Consider the following 20,433-nt stretch of genomic DNA (forward strand, 5'->3'; position numbering starts at 1 on the left):
ATTAAAGAGAAGCATTTCTTAAATACTTTTCAAGAAACTAAAAAAACTGCACATACCTGATGGAAAATGATTTGTCTGTGTGTTTTCCAGTGGCGTGATCTATAAAGGCAAGCTTGAGGCAACACAATGTGGGAGGACCAACTTCATATCTAATTCCAACAATTTTTACCAATTCCTGATCCTACAGGGCAAGAACAAACAGCTTCAGCAGGTTTTATCTCAGGGACCATGCACAGAACTATGCGTTTAACATGAATTAACCAATTGTACCCACATGCAAAATAGTGGAATTAGATTTGAGATTTCAATGGAAGACAGGGTGCTAGCCTTAGGATTTTCACACAGCTATTTAATTTGGGCCTCCCACAGAAAACTCTGAAGACAATCTGGTAATTGCAAACACTTTCCCAATAGGGAAATAGTAGTAACCTCACAAATCCATGTTTTCCAAACAGTGTAGTAAAAGTCCTCAGTCTCAGTCTCTGTGTTGACCCCACAGAACCTATAGTGCAGACCTACCCTAAGCACCACTTTTCTCCATGGCTCCTTGTGTGGATTCAGTTCATAAATGTTGTTTCTTCTCACTGCTTCAATGTAAGCTTCATGCCCTTGTCGGAAATATATCACCTAAAAAATACCCCAGCAAGCCCCAAACAGTGAATGTTTTCCTGTATTTAGCAATTACAATAATCACAAGCATGGGAAGATTTTAATCCATGTTCCTACCTCATCACCCATCTGAGGGACAAATGGGGACCTTCGGAGAGCCGTGTCCGTGATCCAAACTGGAGGGTGCCAGTCATAGGACAGCTCCAAGTTTAATGGTTGTGCTGCAGCATCAGCCTTCACAAAATCAGACGTAAGGGACATGAATTCAAAACAAATCATTCCATTTTGATTTGGCAGACAACAGCATAACTTATAAAGGACTAATCTAGAGCATTTCCAAGCAGTATCAGCAAAATTCCTCCAAGGCTTTGCTTGAGTTGTAACTGTATTTGTAATTCTAATACTAAACATTCCTTTCCTATCTGAAGATTTCAGTAAGCAAGTCATTATTATGCAGGTCTTAGCAGAAAGTTTTATAATTTAGATGACAGTCTCAGTACCCACTTAAAAATTTATCAAGCTGCAAGAAACTATTGGTTCTACTTGGAAGAAAGTGAAAGGGTGGAGAGAAGAACATACCAAACGTATCAAAATTACCCCAGGCTTAAAAAAATTTGTTTGCTCCTTTATGGTAGAAAACAACTAACAGTAGCTGTTGTAACTTGAAAAGGGTAATTAATGAAATTAACTTTAAAAACTGAGTAGCTTAAAAAAGGGAAATTATTGTAACTTATAAAAAAATTTAAAATTCAACCAAAGTATAAATGGCTACTATGAGTGCAGTGACTGTGCCCCTTAAGATTTAAAACAGGTAGAGAACCAGACAGTTTAACCAAGTTACAGAGTCACAGAATGGTTTGGGTTGGAAGAGATGTTAAAAACCATCCAGTTCTACCCCCTGCCATGGGCAGGGACACCTTCCACTCTGCCAGATTGCTCTAAGTCCCATCTAACCTGGCCTTGGACACTTCCAGGGATGGGGCAGCCACAACTTCTGAGGACAATGTGTCCTAGTGCCTCACCATCCTCATAGTCAAGAATTCATTCCTCATCTAACCTAATCTAACCCTGCCCTCCTTCAGTTTAAAGCCATCCCCCACCCCTTGTCCTATCACTCCATGCCCTTGGGAAAAGTCTGATATTCTGTACTGATATTTAATAAACACATTTCCCCTTTAACAACATCAACCTTGAGAACCCATTTTATTTGGAAAATGAAAGTGCTTTCACTTGGAATGCAGATTCCTCCCTACAAATCAGCACATCCCTCACACTGGGAATGGTCTCAAATTAACTTCATGTACCCTGTGTGTAGTGACAGTAAGATCCTTGGCTAATGGGAGTAACTATTGTTTTAACATCTTCGAATGACGAGATCTAAAACCTAAGAGAAATTCCTTAAAAGACTAAGTAGAAAAAAATGAAATTTATACCTCCTCCTGCTTTTTTGGTTTGGGTTTTTTCCTCCTTTTCCTCCTTCTTCTCTTGGGAGGAGAGGATTTCTCAGCTGACACCTCATCCTCAGAGGTGCTGCAGTACCTGACTGCTTTCCTCCGCGAGGTCCGCACGGGCGGCTGCAGGTTGATCCCGGCATCCGCGATCCAGTCGGAATATCTGCTTGAGGAGTCACTGTCCACACAGGGCAGGGAAAACACAAACAGAACCAAGCTGTCACCATTTCAGAACTCTGAACTCTCTCAGAAAAATACCAGGAGATAGCAAATGTTTTTGAAAGTAACTTCAAAATCACTTTGACCTGTTGTAAGCATTACTTCACTTGAAGCTTAACGTGAATTTTTGGGAGAATCCAGTAATTCAAAGCACATTTCTTCAAACAACTGAAGTCTGGTGAATTTTAAAATCAGTCATTTTATTCAAGAAAGTTGTGCCATGGAATTCTGGACTATTTAGAAGCCCTCCCTAAGGAACACAAAAGCCAAACACAGCTTAAATTCTTTACACTTATACAAATCTCAGCTACACATCCACTTTCTCTCTCTGAATATTTTTTATTTCTAGTACTACAGAATTCTGAAAGAATATCTAAAATAGCCATACTGAATATCTAAAACAGTTCTACATAAAACTATAAACTTCCAAAAATTCAGATTTTTTTCAAAAATTTTTTTAAGAGGAAGGAAAAAAAAAAAACCAACCAAAAAACTGCCAAAAACCAACTCTGGAAAAAAAATTCCCAAATGAAATCTCTCACCCCTCCAAAACTAGAACAAAACACACTATAGAAATATTCCAGACTCTCATCTGTCTTTACCATCTGGCAAAACAAGCAGAGGGAACTGGATTTACATTAAAAAATAGGAATGTTTTGGTGAAATGGAACAGTAAATAACAATACAATGTGTCAGTAAAGGATATGAATTATACCTTGTATGATTATTATTTCTATGATTGTTATTATTATAATATGATCACATCTGAAGCACAAGAGAGCTTTTATACAACTTTTAATTTGTCAAAATTCAAGTAAAAAATCATTCTGGGATGTGTTTTTTCACTTTACCTAGAACTATTACTGTTGCTTTTCTTGTCACTTCTCCACTCTTCCTCTTCATCAGATGAACCAGAGCCCTCACTTTCTTCTGCCTCCTAAATTTAAAGTTACACAGTGAAGCCAAAGCCATGTTTTAAGGTCTGAAACTTAACAACATGATGTCCACATAATCAAACTAAAAAGAAGTTTGGTAAAAAGTTGTTAAAATGGAAATGAAAGTAATAAGGTCATGTAATATACATAATAAAATCTGACTGACAGGGAAGAATTTACATTGCAAAAGGAATAGATCAAGAAAAACAATCACATCATCTCTCCACACACAACAAGGGGATATTCTGTCACTGCTATGATTTTTTTTTATTGGTTATGCAAGTTAGAATCAGATGAGGGCTTTTTCCCCTTGCTTTAGTATCAACTGATTGACCAAGTACTAATTGGAGTACTCATGCATGTATTTAAATGCAACATTAAACAATACAGATACACCAAAATATATTACGACTTTAGCTGTTGCTCATCAACTTATTTGCATTAATATAATGTTTTAAATGTTTTTTCATAACTGAAATGACTCAATATGATGCATGGCTCACGTGTCAAGTTGTATGTTGTCAAGCAAAAAAACCAAAAATAACAGAAAATCCCATGAGATTTCAATTGTAGCTTCAAATGTTTGAATTAGTCCAACTGACTGTCATTTTCAGAGTAACAAAGCTCACAGTCCTCACAAAAACCTGCTCATACACTGTGTAGATGGACAATACTCACTGAACTTCTCAATCAATCTAAGTGATTGTTTTTAGCCACACTAAAATTCTTTATTTAGAGGCAAGAAAAGGAGAGCCAATTTCCAAGGAATACCATTCCTCATCTTACTTGCAAGATCTCCTCCTAAACATCCTCCCTTTTGCTGACCATTCTTCCTTAACAAAGTTACTGGTCCAACAAGTCTAAGCTTCTCTGTTCCTTCCACTTCTCCCTTTCCCACTTTAAAATTATTTCCTCGTGGGCAAGGCAAGACAAGGGCAGTCCAAGCAGTCCTACCACCCATTTAGAGAGTCTGATAACACATCAGACACAACCAAAAAGCTCCTGCTAGCCACAGAGTCCTGTATCACCCTGAGCCATAAGAAACAGACCCTGTGGAAGAATCACGGCAGCAAGAGCCTTCAAAATCTCCATAGAAAAAAATCAAAACACATCTAAAATCCAAATGTCACCTGACCAACCTCAGCATTGTCCATTAGAAGTGCTAACAATAATGGTGCTTCCAGAATTACTTTCTCTGGAAAAAGAAGGGGTGGGGGGTTTTTGTTTGCATGTTTTAAGAGAGAAAATACACACTTACACAAAATTTCATTTATTGAGCAACTCAGGCTCAAAATCCAAACTCAGAAGAGAACTGACCTGCTCTATCAAGCCAAAGCAGTTGTCCCTCTCCTCCTCAGAAGACTCCAGCTGTTCAATGTTATTCCGTGTTCGGTAGTTGGAATATTTCCGTCTGTGCAGTCGGCGCTTCGATTGGATTAATGAAGACTCTGAGTCACTCTAATTTATAAAGAGGTGAAAAAACAGGGGCTAAATAAAAATATTTATGTGGCAAACTTTTATGAGTGGTAAAGGGTGGCTAAAAGCACTGCTGAATGCAAAATTTGAAATAGCCTCATTACGTTAAAACCCCCTTTCACAAGAAGTAAGTTCCATGTAAGCCAACAGTTTTAAATTTGCTGTTCCAAATTTATGAGTTGTTGTAAGAAATTGCTCATTATAAATTACAGCGACAGCTCCATTCACATGACTTGATAAATAAATGTATCTACAGAAGCAAGGCATTAACTGCCTACAATGTGCAATTATACAATCAGAGAAGGGCTTGAGTTGGAAGGGACCTTAAAGATCATCTTGTTTCAATCCCCCAGCTCCCCTCAGTAAAGGGGATCATGCAGTAGAATTCTTGCATCAAATTGTTTTGTACCACAAGACACAGAGAATCAGGCCACAATCTCATAAAAACAGCACAATAACCAAGTTTTGCTTCTTGCCAATCTCTCCCACAAAACAGGTAATGAAAAAAGCATTTCAAAGGAGGGAAGTCTGAAGAAGTTTCCCCATACAAAACACTGTCATCTGAAGTAACAAGGGAACAAACAGCACTATAGCCTGTGATTCCTCAAGTGCAGGACCTTGAATGCTCTCACTTACACCTCAGTGATGCAGCAGGACCTGCAGCAGCTGTGTCTGACTGCAGTCAAACCAGAACGGCCTGAAAGCCATCCTGCCTTTAAAAATTATTGTCAGATACCTCACATGGAAGCAGGCAAGACTGAACGCAAAAAGAATTCTAAGTATCCATAAAAATAAATCAAACCTTGTCCCACAAGAATCATCAGGGTCCTTGAAGACTATATCAGAAAACTCTGCTTTTATTTTCTACACCACCACTTGTCCCTGAGAATGCTCACTTTCCTAGAAGCTGCCACATACCTTTTCCAGTGACTCAAATGACTTTTTCTTCTCTGTTGCATAAAGATCTCTCTCTTCTTCCCCTTTTGCAATCCGATACTCTTCCTGTTTCCTACAAGAAAGCCATGAAAATCTCATTCTACACCTGTTCTGACAATGCTGGTCTCTTTAAGGGATCTCTCTCAAAATTCCTTACACCTACTTCCATTCCATTTTTAATTTCAGATGTTATTGTTGCTCAAATAATTCTAAACCATCCTATCATTTCCAGGTAAGAGTAAAAAAATATGGATGCTAAGAAAGTCTTCCTTCCAAACACCAAAATATAACCCACATTTTCAACCTCATTTTTATTTCACATTTTTCCCTTTGCAATCGCTCTACCTCCCAACACTGGGAATGCTTCTTAAAACCCTCAGAGATGTGATAGCATTTATTGTTGTACCTTTAAAAAGAGATGTTTAGTTACTAATTCAACTTTCCACAAATGAATACTGATAGTACTTTTGAAAGCAACTGGTTTAGCAATTCAAGTGGCTGTAACTCATCACCTCCAAAAGTCTCCCAGAAAGCACAGTCTCACCCAACTCTTCCATGGAAATGAATTTAACCAGCATCTTTTACTTTGGAGAAAGCAAGAATCTAGCTGATCTAGCTGTCCTGGAAGATGATTTAAAATATTGAAAGAGGGGAGAATCATTCAACTGGACAACTTCTGTTTCTTCTCGTTGAACAGACCTTACAATTAAGGGTTTTTAAGCACATCTGCCCCACAACGCTCAACTGTTCCAACAGCATCCATTCTACCTTTGGTGTAACAGCCCTCAACTTAGACAAACCAAGCTGCTGTGCTGTCCCTAGTGCTCCCTGCAGGCTGCTAACAGACCTGAGCAGGCTGGGGGGGATCTCTGGCACCACGACCCTGCGCCTCCAGGCCTGCAGGTCCCTCTCGGTGGCCATCTGGCTGCGCGGGGCGTTCTGGTGCATCTGGCGCACGCCCTCCACCTGCCCGCTGCGCCGCAGCCCGATGTTGGGCGGGGACTGGATGTCCAGACTCGGCCTCCTGAAAGCTGAAACACACAAAGAAAAACATTTCTGCCACGCTGCAGAGAACTGGAAGTTCATTGCTTCTTGCTCTACAGATAAAAAAAAGGAGTAACTGCTGTATTTTTATCTCTGCGGTTGTAAGTACGTGACTGGAGTCTTCAGGGGATTATCTGTCTTGTAGAAAACACAGATTACACAGAGACTTTTAACATGGTGAGCTCTGCTACTACTTTCACAGAAGCACAGAGTCATTTAGGCTGGAAAAGACCTCCAAAATCCAGCATTTGACCAGTGGCCACCCTGTCAACCAGACCAAAGCACTGAGTGCCACATTCACTTCCCAGTGAAAGGAACTGTGGTGTGACAGAAGGGTTTTTCTGCACTGTTTCAGAGAGCTCTGATGCCAGTGAGGTTCTAAAAAGCCTTCTTCCAAGAGCTGAGAGCATATAAATAAATATATAGTTATATATTACATATTTACCTAATAATAGAATAAAATATAAATTTTTGCATCCAAGTTATATAATTACATAATTAAACCTACAAGGACACAGCTCAGGAAAGCGTCTTGCTTAAATTTGTACAGAAGGAAGAGGGGGGAACCAGTCTGAATAATGGCACAATACTCACTTTGCAAAAAGTAAGGAATGCAAAAATAACTTGTATTGGCAAGTATTTGCAAAAAATTCTGTTGTATATATTTTGCATGTTATTAATGCCCTTTTCCTCTTAAAGTGAAAAACTTTGTAATTTAATCACAGGAGCAGGAGTGCTTTAATGAATAAAAATACCTTAACAAGATACCACAATGTTAAAGGAATCTTATTCCCCTAAACAACATTAAAGTTAAAACCCATTTCAGTATTTCACACAGCACAATAAAAATGGAAACAGAACAATTACTGAACAATTTATCAGCAGTCCTAACCTCTCCTGGGTGTTCCCTCCCCGTTTTGGGGGCCACTTGGAGCAGATTCTTGATCAGCTCCAGTTCTCTGATCTTGTTCCAGCTGTAGCTGTCTGATCATCCCATCCAGAATGCTGGGCTCCAAGCCTGGCTCATCCTGGTCAACCGTCTGCTGGCCAATCACCTGCTCAACAACTTCTCCATCACCTTGCAAGTACAAAACAGATCAAATGAATGAAGTTATTCCAATTATTTATTCCAAATGAGGCATTTATGGAATGTACAATCAAACACAACTTGTGCATGCCACTGCCTACAGAGAAGACCTGCAACATCCATTTGAACAACTGATTTTTTTTGCTCATTTAAATTGTATTCACTGTGGGACCCTCCAGCATCTTTAGTGAACATAAATACAAAATATCAAGTGAAAAAAAGGTGGTTTTAAATTGCTGATATCCTCTTAAGAACTAGTGCATAACTCTGAAGTTCTGAATGTTGAGCTGTAATGATACTGTTCTTACTTGTTGCTACATATCCAAGCTGAGGAATCAAATGTTCATCTGCACAGTTCTCTCTTCCAGGCACCAATCTTTGATATTTTGTTGGATGAGGGTTCCCATCCACATCCACTAAGAAGGGAGGGGGCATGAGGTGAGGGGCCTGCTGAGTCTGCTCGTCCAGCACGTAGTTGTTGGAGTCTCGGATCAGAGGCCGATAGTCAGTGTGGAAGAACATCTGATCAGGAATCTAAAACGGAATTTTATTCTTATGTTAGCAATTTGAAAAAAAAAAAATGCTGAAGGACAGAGAAGAACAAGCAATAAAGTCTCTAAAATCTCCTTAAAGGTAAAAGAAAAAGCAAGTTCCCAATGAGAAGAGTTATGTGTAAGTTCAATTAACCTGGATGGGCACTGCAGTACTGCAACTTCTGATAGTGCTTTTGCAGGCAACAAAATTCTTTCAGAAAGCAAAAAGCTGAGGTAACTTGAAGGGAAAGCACTGTTTTACATTTCAAAATATTTCTCTCTCATTCTACTTTTTTCCCCCTACAATTACCAGAATCACAGAATATTCAGAGTTGAAAGGGACCCACAAGGATTAACAAGTCCAACTTGTGAGTGGCCCTGAAGTTTCCTTGCAAGGAAATCTTTGGCTAAAGCTCATCAACAGCTCTCAAAGTAAAGCTTTCTTAATCATGAATTCTTTCTTAATCTATGTCCACCTGAAGTTTTTTCTGCAGCATCCATGAGGCTGAAGGAAAATGGTTACATAAATATTAGATCACAGTCAGAATGTTTGCTTCCAGCAATGATGGGAAAGATGAAGAGAACAAGTTTCAATTTCAGCTAAGAACATAGAGCAAGGAAAAAAATAATTCTTTAAAATGACACACATGGAACTACCATTGCAACCTGAAAAAAATTGAGGGGAAGTGAAGAAAAGAAGAAATGTGTATTTATCAAAACAAAAAGGCTGATAGATCGAAAAAAGCAAAACATTTCTCCTGTGCATGTTTTTCTAGTATTTCAAAATCCATGGTGCTGGATGAATAATTTACTTTTGCTTAATTTAATCAACTATAGTGAATTTGGGCTTGAGTGAGAAAAAGCTAAAGAACTGCAAGATAAACCAGCAGAAATTAGAAGCATTTTTGAGGTTGAACAATTAACATGAACTCGCTGTCTCCAAGATGAAAATTGTACTCTAGGAACATTCTTGGGAGCTACTCCCATGGGAATGTTGAGACATTAGTTTTTCCTGCTCTGCCAGGATCATACAAGCAAGACAATTTACAGACCTCAAGGAATCCATCATATTTAGATCCTGTAACCACACAAAGTATTTCTTCCATATGAACTTTTAAACTAATTAATGTAATTTCAGTTTGAAACTTGACACAGAAAAAGCTGAACTTACCTTTTCATAAGGCCTGCTACAGCCAAAGCCGAATATCAACAGATGTCCATGAGAATCTGTGCATGCAAAATGCTGGCCATCTGGTGAAAATTTACAGTCAAACACAGCTCCATGTCCTTGGCCTTCAATCTGGATTGAAGGAAAAATAATGTAAGATTATTTGACCATTTTTTTCAGAGCAAACCGTAAGCATCAAAAACTAATTACTCTCTCAAAAGCAATCATGCATCTCCCTAAATACCTCCATTAAGGCACAAGTAATTTTGTTACTTCAGTATATTTTTTTTCCCCTTGACATGTGAATTTAAGTCCTGAACCAATTTTAAAAGATGCACTAGAGGTTATGAAAAGTTACCGCTCAGTGAAGAAAATAAAGAAATAAATGTCTTTTTCTGAGGCTTTTTAGCTGTCAGCACACTGCTTGAAGTAAACTGGAGCTAATATACATTGATTTTGTTAAACAGCTTTCAAGATAAACCCAGAGAATCTTAAAATGTAAAAAAAAATTCTTTGCTATAGACTGACCAGAAAAAAGAGGGATTAAAAAAGTCTCAGAGAAAATAACCTAATTTAAAGTGTTAACAATGAGCTGTCAAATGGAGCCCTCAAGCACAACTGTGCCAACAGATAATAAGATTGTAATTTTTAAGACAGTGGAAAATGCAAGTATCTGTCCACAAGAGTCTTGAAACAATGGTCTAAAACAGAGCCTTTCAGATGGCACTTCATCTCAGCCGAGGAAAATAACTGAGGTGAACAATGATCTTCAGTAACAAAGGATGGAAAAACTGCAATAACCAGGAAATTCTAAGGTAAAAAGCGCTAAGAGAAAATGAACTCATAAATTTTGCTGGTTTAGGGTTCTTCTGTTTGGTTTTTTTTTTTTTTTCCTAAAGGTGCAGTGGGGTGTGTGTGTTGGTGGCTCTTAAGCTGGTAGTGAACACACTCATGTGTTGAGAACAAATTGTGTTTAAAGAAAACCTTACCATGTTAAAATAATGCTTTGTTTTTGTGCCTTTGGTGATGTCCCATATGAAGATGTTGCCATCGTGACCCGCAGACAGCATTATCCTGGAATCAAAAGGATGGGTCTCCAAGACAAACACTTCATCTGCATGGCCCTGCAATTTAAAATTGCACATCACGTGCAAACAAGGAAAATCCACATCAGCAGGATATTCACAGTAGAGCCCAAAGCCTGTGCTGTCCTCTCTGGAAAATTAAACCCCAAGCAGCCACAAACACTTGAGCATTCCAAAGGTAATAATTTTCGAGATTCATGCAAAAGCTGTAGTAATATGAAGCTTTTGCCAAGGGATGGTGAATTATTCAATGGGCAAGTTACTGCACAAAACCTTTTATTTATTCCACATTTATTTGTTCCTTTTATTTAGGAGGAAAGCCCAAAGCAGGAGGAAGCAGCAAACTTTGGTTAAAAGAATTCCAGGAACACCACACTTGCTGTATTATTCACACAAAGCTTTCAAGACTGATCAGCGTTAATTATCAATTCAGCATGCACATGTCACTGCAATTCCAGGAAAACATTAAAAAAGCAAGGAGAATTCCATACCAGCAAGTCATGGAGCAATTGCCCTGTACTGGAATTCCAAACTTTGAGCAGATGATTATTCACAGCCGTAACAACATAGTTGTCATTTTGGTTCCAAGCTATCATGGTTACTTTAGGCTTCATGAATTTGTCTTCTTCTGCACAAGTGTCACTATTTTTAAAAAGTCAAACAGGTGAGAAATGTATTAAAAAAATATTCATGTATTTTAATTAATCCATTTCAATATCAAAATACAGAAAAATAACCTGTTTTCCTGTGTTAATAATCAGACAACAGAAAGGAAGTGAAGAATTAAATTTGGGTTGAAACTTTTGTCCACAAAATTCTTCATTTAAAGCAAATCTGAAGTTTTAAATTTTAAAGGACTTGATAATCTCTTTCCCATTTGAGATGCAAGGCAAAAAGGCTTTCCTTTTTCATAGAATCTTGGCTCCTCTACAATTAAAGTCCTAATACAAATCCTTTAAAATTTTGGACTTTTTACAGTCAGCTTTTCCAACTAACTGATTCCCAAGCCAATCTCTACATTAGCTAAGCTTTTTTTAATGAGTTCCAACACAAATATAGTAAAGATAATATTTTGGTTTAACCTCAGTCTATTTCCTCATTCTCTCCCCAAAATACCTTTATAGGATACTGTAATACTCCCCCTCAGCATTTTAGTCAAGTGAAGGAATAAGTTTTCCTTGAAACACCTTCACATGGGATTATGTGTTCCACTTCAACCAGAGGCCCCTCTTACAAAGGCCCTCAACTACACAACCACAGTTGAATCTCAGATATTATTAATAACTCCTTTCTTTGTAAAATCAGGGTTTTTTCATGTTTTTTTCCATGGTCTCTTTCATCACAGGAAAAGCCTGAAACCACCTTCCAATCAAGTTGTATACCTAAGGTTTGGCTTTTAATTTAATCACCCACAAATCATATAATTAAAATCTCATTTAATCACCTACAAATTAATTTCTGTTCAGTTTCTGTGGAAGGTGTCTGAGCTTCGGTACTCCTGTAAATCACTCCCCCTTCAGGTTTACCCAACATCAAGTAATATCCTGATTTTCATCTCTAATGACATTATTCAGAGTAGGGTGGGTGCCACCTGCATTTCATTAATTCACTTTTATAAAAGTAGAAAATGGGAACAGCCAGCAAGATCAGTCCTTGAGGAAAGCCACCTATTCCATGTCATAACCTCTCCTGCAAATAGGTCACCACCTACTTTATTTTTACTAATCTAAAAATATTTCTCCCATGACACACCAGGTGTCTGACTAAAACCCAGATAGAAAAGGTAGATTGCACTTTCTGTTCACCTTCTTCCCTGAAAAGAGGCAATAAAATTAATTTGGTACTGAGTACACTTGAAAGTTTTACGAACATTTATGAATTTATGAAAGCACAGACTCAAATTCAGCAATTATTACAGCACCAGAACACTCATTTCATCCCCTCCCAAGACCACAGAACTTTGACCAGAGTCTCATTTCAGTAATTGAGTTATTCAATCTTTCTGAATTTACACAACAGGAAATAAGAAATGAGCATTTCACCTACCCCAGCAGTCGATCTGACATATCCAACAAAATACTCCTCCATTCTGCTTGCTCAAAACGCCAGATCCGAGCTGTCCCATCTCTGCTGCCACTTATGAACCTGAACAAGTATTAAAAATTAGTTCATTTATCTTCAAAAAAATTTGCTTTAAAGTATATTTAGAGTTACACACCACCACAACATAAATTTTGCAGTGGAAGATTGACAGAAGTGAAATCTTCAGTTTGTGCTCAAGAGAACTCTGTCCATTAACTTTCTTTCCAAAAAATCAGGGAAGAGTTTTTCTGAACTGAAAAACTGAATAGAGTTGTCAAAATATGAAGAACAGAGAAGCAAGTTCCAAAGTTTAACTCAATTCACAAATCCATCCTCAACTCCTCCTCAGCACAATATTTTAAGTAATTGCAGAGTTTCAGATACTGAAGTAGAGGCAAGAACCAATCAGATGAAAAGGACTGTAATTGATTTTTAACCATTTTCACTGCATTTTTCCTACTTCCTATACAAAACTTACTGACAATTAAAGGAAATGAGAGGGAAAAGGAGATTTATGAAGCCACAAACACACTGGGTATATTAAAAAGTGGTAACAATTCCTCCAGGTAAATATAACCCCAGCCAGGCCAAAAGTATCATCTAACACAGATCAACAGAAAGCTGGAACAGCTGAAGCTTAATTATGCTCCTGCATCAGTCCAAACTTCCCTTCTGAGTTCTAAATAAGTATATTTTTCTTACTGGAAACATCCAGTAATAGATTCTTAATTCCAAAATAACAATTTTTCTTGTCCATATTTTAGCATCTTTCAACATACCTGTCCCCACCATTAGAAAACTGAATGCTGTCAACTTTGTCCTGTAAGAAAAAGTACAGTTTGTTAGAAAATTTTATTTTTTTTAAACAGGAAATATGCTTGTTGACAATCTGAGTTTAGAAAAATCTGAAATAATGCAAAAATAAAATGCTGTATAATTTCTAAGAGTTTTAACTGCAAGGCAAACCAAGTCCAATAAACACTTCCCAGAATTCCCTAACCATTAATGCATTTAAAATGCATCTTTTAAAAACTGCCTGAATTAAATATGAAGGATTAACAGATTAAATAACCTGGTTGCCAACTGAATCGTATTTAAATAAATTTCCAATACAATGGAATAAGTAATAATGCAATAAATAAGTCAACTAAAATGGTGAGGAATCTGTTGTTCCTACTCTTACTTACACTTTCCTTAAAGAAATAAAGTATTATTCATTTTTATCACAATAAAAAGTGCAGGAGAAGTAAGTAACACACTTTATCTTCAGAGCTTAAAGTCTTCTGATCAAGCCTTATCAATGCAACAAAAATAAAGTCAGATTTAGTATTAGAGAAAGAAATTTAAGGCAAACAAAATGAATTAAGAGCACTGCTAAAAACCCACTCACACTATCACCTTATGACTTCAATACTGCTTCAAATCACTAATTAACTAATTACTTACAGCATGACTTTCCAATTCAGCTATTTTCTCAGGTGTTTCAGAGCCAAAAAAATACATCCTGATGACATGGTCAGTGCTGCCAGTTGCTAAAAACATACCACCTGTAAAAATCAAGCAATAATTAACCTATGGTGGAAGAAATTAAAACAGGTCACCACCATTTCTCAGAGGCCTGGTTTAAATAAAAAACCCCACAACTATTTGAAGAATGACACATTTTTTATGCTCTTCCACTGACACACATATGTGGAAGGAAATCCCTTTCTTGCCCCAGAAAGTGTTCTCAGCCACAGTAAAAATAAATTAGTATTACAAAGATTTTAAAATACGTAATTAGGGCAATACTGGAACTTTTAATATCAAATTGCAGAGAGAAGTCTTCAATGGTGGGGAATATGGCTCTGGATAATCAGAATTATGTAGATGACTCTCCCTGTAGCCTCTGCCTCATTTGTGCAAGTGAACTGCATCAAAATTGGGTTGAAATGTGAGTAAACCAGTTAAGTGACGAATAACCAGTAAAAGCACACCAGTATTTAGCTGATCCAAGATCTGCCTCTTGGCACCTCGAAGTGCTATCAAAAAAACCCCAAACCAACCAAGCAAAACCTCTAAAAACACCCTCCCAACATAAACCAAGGCTCTATCCTGACAATGTTAACAAGCTACACTTTGATTTGCTTTTTATTTCTGAAATTCACATGGATTGAGTGAAGGAAAGCTACAAGCCAGGAGTGAAATATGTTAAAGATACATTTCTGGATCCTCAAGAAAGAAGGATCCTCATGACCATGACTGGCACTGGATCAGGAGCTCCTGCTGGCAGGAACCACTTCCACTGCTGGCGACTGTGGGATCTTGGAGAACACATTTTGCCAATCCTTGACATCTCACCAAGGGATTAAAAAGGCAAGTAAAGATGGATAAAAGGAAACAGGCATCAGGTGACTTTTACTTCTGTGAAATCACCAATTTCTTCAACAGCCTTTCACTGTTAGCTAAGGAAGTCCCATGATTTAATTATGTCACAGCTAACAATACACATCTGTGCAGTTCTTTACTCAAGAGCTGCAGGTTTTGTCCACTGTAAAGCTGTCACAACCAAGTATTACAAGAACACTTTAGAGGAAAGGAGAGAAATCACAGTGCTGAACTCCATCTGACTTACCCACACTGAAGGAAGAACAAAGCATCTGAACCCCTGGTCTGGGTTTCTCTGTGAACTTCACTGGCTTGGTGCTTAAAAAGAAAAGATGTTTGAAATAGGCCACACCACCCAAAACTCGGCTTTTAGCAACATTTAAAATGTAAAGAGATGTTTCTTCAAACATGAATAATTTTCTACCAACTACCATGATGTGGCACAACACCAGCCACACAGAGATCATCCCAGAGCTCTTCTTTACGGTAGTAATTAATTTTTTTTGGTACAAACAAAGAGTAATCACATATTGAACATTTAAAACTATCCTGAACCTACGCATCCTGCATGCAAGCTCTGTAATAAACATCCTAAAACTACAGGACTGTTGGAAAACCAACACCAACAACAAGCTTCATTACACTTTTCAACATATTTACATTTCCAGCCATTCCTCTTGTACTACATTTGTACTTTTAGTGAAGAAAGAAACTAACGTATTTCCCAACAAATCTCCTAAGTCAATGGAACAACATAAATTTATAAAGGAGAGCCAGTGATGGTGCTTTAAAATAATGATGGAATACGTTATTTGCACAGCATTTTCATTAGCACAAAAACCCAGCAGAGTGTAAAGCACCTGACTTATTTTACTCAAGCCTAGGATGGCATAAAGGTTAATCAGCAAACCATACACATACTTGAATTTCATGGAATCTGTATCCCACTGCCAAAAGCAAACAGTTCCATCTGCCCCAGTCGAGACCATGTATCGCAGGGAGCCTTTCACCATGGGACTGAACTACAGAGAAGAAAGTAAAACCAGACATAGAAACAGAGATTTAAGAACTATTCACAAACTTCTCAGAAAGTTAATGTAAAACCTTGATTTATTTTGGATTTTCACCCCAAACTGCTGGAGCAGTTGTTGGTAATTCTTGTTTTTAGTGTTTACAAAGTAATATCTCCCCTGCACTAAGGTAAGTTTGTGGTCTGTGTTTCAATTACTGCATTAAAAAAAACCAATTCCTTCAGTGGTTTGGGCTTGATGTATTCACTAACCATAATCACTCACTGAAAATCCTGTCAATGAATGAAATAATGAGCAGAGCAGACTGAAAAAAAGGGAAGTATGACTAGACAGGTGTACTTTAAAAATCCATAATTAAGCAGAGCATGAGATATGAGATAGCTTGAATGTGTAACTCAGCATCACATGTAATTTTATAGGAATTCCTCAGAAATACTTCTTCAAGACATGGATTTATTGCTATGCCCAGAGCTACACTTCAGAAAACTTTACAGACACAAGTTTGTTTAAACTGCTCATCAATTACTAACACTGGAAGCAGTCATAAAAATTGCAAATTTTGCCATTATGGTATTATTAAGAAAGCTTAAATTATAAAGCCCACACACTACAATAAAAGAAGCACCAAAAATATTTTGGCATTAAAAACCAACCAAAATTTAAAAATACAATGAATGCCACAGAAAGTGCAGCTATGAAGATTACTCTCAGAGGCAGCATTTTTGAAAAAAATGCAAAATTATTTGTTTGTACTGAGCTTCACAAGCCACTCTTCACCCCTCAACACAAGCTGTTGGTCTCACTGGAAAACACCCCAAACCTTGATAATGAGCTACTAATTTCTGTGTTAATTAAGGAATTACAAAGGCCAAAACCAGACCAAATCCAAAGGACCACCAAGAGCACATCGTGTATCAAACCACCTCCAAATTTAAATACACTGCATGTTACACCTTTGTGCTTCTGAAATAACTCCTATTTTTGAGATTAAAACAAATACCCACATCATAGAAGTTGTAGCAATCCCACAGTGGATCAGGAACTCCTCCACACAAACCAGCATATCATGTCTCCAGTAAGATACAAAAGGAGTACATGGTATTTCCCAGAAATTCCCTTTGGTTCCAACAACTCAAATATTATAGGTAGTGATCTTTAGGGGAAGAATTCCTGGCATTATCTTGGGTTATTCCAGAGAGACAAGAAATTTATTTGTTTTTAAATAGGTTTATCCTGTGATTTTACTAATTTTTGACACGAATATTTGCATATGCAGATTTCACTACTCCCACATGCAGCCACACAGAAATAATTTCAGTTTTTAATATGCAGAAACACTTAAAAAGCCCCATACCTGCAATGAGGTAATGGACCCTGTGTGCCCGTGGAGGACAGCAACCGGTGCACAAGTCCTCAGACACCACACTCTGATCATCTTGTCACAGCTCCCAGCTGCAATCATGGTGTTCTCATAGTTCACAGCCATGTCAGAAATCTCTGCTGAATGTCCTCGTAAAGTGGCAAATAATCTGCCATTGTGAGTGGACCAGATCTTCACCAGACAGTCATCTGAGCCCTAGAGAGAAATATTCATTAAGGACAACTTCTGACATTTAATTACAGCAAACTGCTCCACTTAAGCACAGCAAGGGAGCTACATTTAACAGCACTGATATTTATCTCCAGAAGTTTTAGCCTAACACCCATTTCCAAGCTCTTTTCCTTGTATCATCTAAAACTATATTCAGAGTTGGATATATTTCATCAACTTACAGTAAATATTCTGTGTCCAGTCCTATCAAATGCAACACAATATACAGAAGAGAGATGGCCAAGGATCCTTCGGTGCATCTTGACATGCTGGTACATACTTCCTGGGAATGAAGTGCTGAACTTGGCATACCCAGTTAATTGCTTTGCTCGATGCACCTCCACTAGAACACAGAGAAATCACATCATGTTTCAAACATGTCTCCTCTAAAACTTGGGTTTATTCAACTGCCATTAATATTAAAGAGTTACTAGAAATTACTTTGAGATTTCATAAATTTTCATAAATTTTCCTTGGAACTGAATTTTTTTCTGTGTGTAAAAACAGTATTTTAGATGTGCTCAGCAGCAGTGGGGAGAGGTGAGAGGAGCTTACCAAGATTTGGTGGGGTGCCATAGTTCACAGGCATTTCAGGGGGTCTGCCTCGATGAAGAGCAGCAAATGCAGAGCCCTTCCAAACAGTGTTCCTGCAATCTGTAAAAACAGTTGAAGTTCACTTTAAGTATTTGTTAAAAACGCCAAGAGAGCTGCAGTTCAAAACACAGTAAAGAGCCCATCTAAGATGGTTTCAAACACAGGATTGAATCCTCCAAAAAAACCAGGCACCAACTGCCCCAAAACTTCTCACAAACAGTGCAGACACAAAGAGAAAAATCCATTTAATAGTAACAGAAGGAGGAAAAACCAACACAACCAACCACCAAACTTTGAAATTACTCCTAAATGATGGTACCCCTTCAGTTCACACGACACAAAACCAACATTTCAACTGAATTTTAACATTTTCATGAATATTTATTCAGAAATGTAAGGAGTATTTATTGGTACGAAGTTATTTAATGAGATGATTTCAAGACCCTTTCAGTACCTACAAGGGAGTTTACAAGAAAGCTGGAGAGGAACTTTTCACAAAGGCTTGGAGTCAAAAGGACAAGGAAGAATTGCCTCAAGCTGAAGGAGGACAGGTTTAGGTGGGATATTGGGAAAAAATTCTTCCCTGGGAGAGTGGGCAGGCCCTGGCACAGGGTGCCCAAAGAAGCTGTGGCTGCCCCTGGATCCCTGGCAGTGTCCAGGCTGGATGGGGCTTGGAGCAGCCTGGGACAGCAGAAGGTGTCCCTGCCCTTGGCAGGGGTGGCACTGGTTGATCTTTAAGGTCCCTTCCAACCCAAACCATTCTGTGATTCCAAGAGGTCACTTGCAAAGAGTCAGTTCTGCCTTTCTTACACTATTCCCCAAACCTTAACTCTGCCCACACAACAATGTATCACACCCATTTCAAATAAAGAACAAATCATACCTTTTGCTGTCCGTAGCAAGGACTGTCTCCCTGCCCCAAGTAAGGAATTCACTCTGGAAATGCTGGGTGGGATCTCCTTATCCAGGATAGGGCCAAGACGTTTGCAAATTTGTAATAAATGATCTGGAGCCACATGTTTGTTGGACAGCACCTGACAGAAATTTAAGGTTTAAAAATAAGGATGGCACATCCAGAACAGATGAATCTACAGGTATATCAGATTTTTTTTTAAGTTCAACCTACAGAGAAAAATCAATTCTGTTAAGCTCTGATCCAGTAAATTCAGTGGGTACTCTGCAAGCTAGGGAGAGCTGTAGTAAAAATAACTGGAGTAAAGTTACTCACTGCACATCAGTATTTTATTACTGGAAGTTTGCAGGAATCACCCCTGTGGCACCCACTTGTGAGGCACCCTGCACTGAGCATCTTTGCCCAATTCGCCCTACTATTTATATTAAGAATAAGAAATAAAATTCAAACCCTCATAACTTGAGATCATGGAAAATGTGGTTGCAATCAAGCACAAGAATTCATGCAGCTACTACTTGTACTTGTTCAGTGAACTGCAAACCAGCAGGTTTGAGTACAATCTCTCTGGAAACAGTTTCCTTGAAGAACCAGTACTACATAGCCTAAGTCTGCCCTACTTCCTTAAAGCAGAGGATCAAACCAGTCACCCTACACTCAGGAATGATCCCACACTATCTGCATCAAGCAACCTAAAAAATACACCCCCACACACACACTCAGATGTCTCAGACAAGAACAGATATGTGCGAGTTCTGATTATTTTTCCCCCCCTCTTCTTTCTGGGAGTTCAATCTAAAAATTCCTTATTCTTATAAAGACAACCACAATAATGCAGAAGTTAAAGACACAAAGTAAGAATTTAAACAGTCTTGAGTAGAGCAAACCATCAGAATCACAAACTGAAGCTACTGGAGAGGTCTGAAGCAGCTGGGATAAAGAACCCCATGCTTCCTCCACTGTGACCTGGCCATGAACAAAGCAGCCAGCTCCAGCAGCCACACCGCTCCTGCAGCAGCCAGAGCATTCTCAGCCAATCCATTCAGGAGAGGCACAGAGCCACACCAGCTCAGGTATGTGGCCTCTTGCCCAGGTAGCTGAGAACACAGGCAGAACTAGCTTGTGCTGCTGATGCTGCTCCCTTGGCCGAATGACTGAGCTTGGATGAGCAAAGTGTCCTAACAAGGTTGATCTCCTCATCACAACAGCGGGAAGAAAAATACCACACGTTGCCAAAAAGTTGCCCAAATGCACACTGAGAATTCAGAAGGTGCAATTTAAGTCACAGTCTTACACTTGTTTTTAATAATAAAAT

General features: G+C 38.3%; 1 protein-coding gene across 3 annotated transcripts in view; it reads right to left on the bottom strand.

Annotated features, from left to right (window-relative positions):
* BRWD1 (bromodomain and WD repeat domain containing 1) overlaps positions 1-20,433 on the bottom strand; it is a 42,734-nt gene that overhangs the window by 19,722 nt on the left and 2,579 nt on the right. For 2 of the 3 annotated variants that reach the window (XM_069013798.1, XM_069013717.1), the window contains exons 5-26: positions 19,092-19,242; positions 18,170-18,268; positions 17,797-17,957; positions 17,378-17,599; positions 15,914-16,014; positions 15,240-15,310; positions 14,072-14,172; positions 13,405-13,445; positions 12,590-12,688; positions 11,035-11,185; positions 10,448-10,582; positions 9,462-9,590; positions 8,066-8,291; positions 7,563-7,748; positions 6,474-6,657; positions 5,609-5,699; positions 4,532-4,672; positions 3,131-3,216; positions 2,043-2,238; positions 727-843; positions 520-627; positions 57-181 (exon numbers count right to left, since the gene is read on the bottom strand). In XM_069013798.1, the coding sequence (XP_068869899.1) occupies positions 57-181; positions 520-627; positions 727-843; positions 2,043-2,238; positions 3,131-3,216; positions 4,532-4,672; positions 5,609-5,699; positions 6,474-6,657; positions 7,563-7,748; positions 8,066-8,291; positions 9,462-9,590; positions 10,448-10,582; positions 11,035-11,185; positions 12,590-12,688; positions 13,405-13,445; positions 14,072-14,172; positions 15,240-15,310; positions 15,914-16,014; positions 17,378-17,599; positions 17,797-17,957; positions 18,170-18,268; positions 19,092-19,242 (2,921 nt within the window). Of the gene's footprint in view, positions 1-56; positions 182-519; positions 628-726; positions 844-2,042; positions 2,239-3,130; positions 3,217-4,531; positions 4,673-5,608; positions 5,700-6,473; positions 6,658-7,562; positions 7,749-8,065; positions 8,292-9,461; positions 9,591-10,447; positions 10,583-11,034; positions 11,186-12,589; positions 12,689-13,404; positions 13,446-13,812; positions 13,998-14,071; positions 14,173-15,239; positions 15,311-15,913; positions 16,015-17,377; positions 17,600-17,796; positions 17,958-18,169; positions 18,269-19,091; positions 19,243-20,433 lie in introns of those variants that run through there. The other variant, XM_069013896.1, reaches the window with a different exon arrangement.

This window comes from Aphelocoma coerulescens, chromosome 1 (assembly GCF_041296385.1).
Source record: "Aphelocoma coerulescens isolate FSJ_1873_10779 chromosome 1, UR_Acoe_1.0, whole genome shotgun sequence".
Lineage (NCBI taxonomy): Eukaryota > Metazoa > Chordata > Aves > Passeriformes > Corvidae > Aphelocoma > Aphelocoma coerulescens.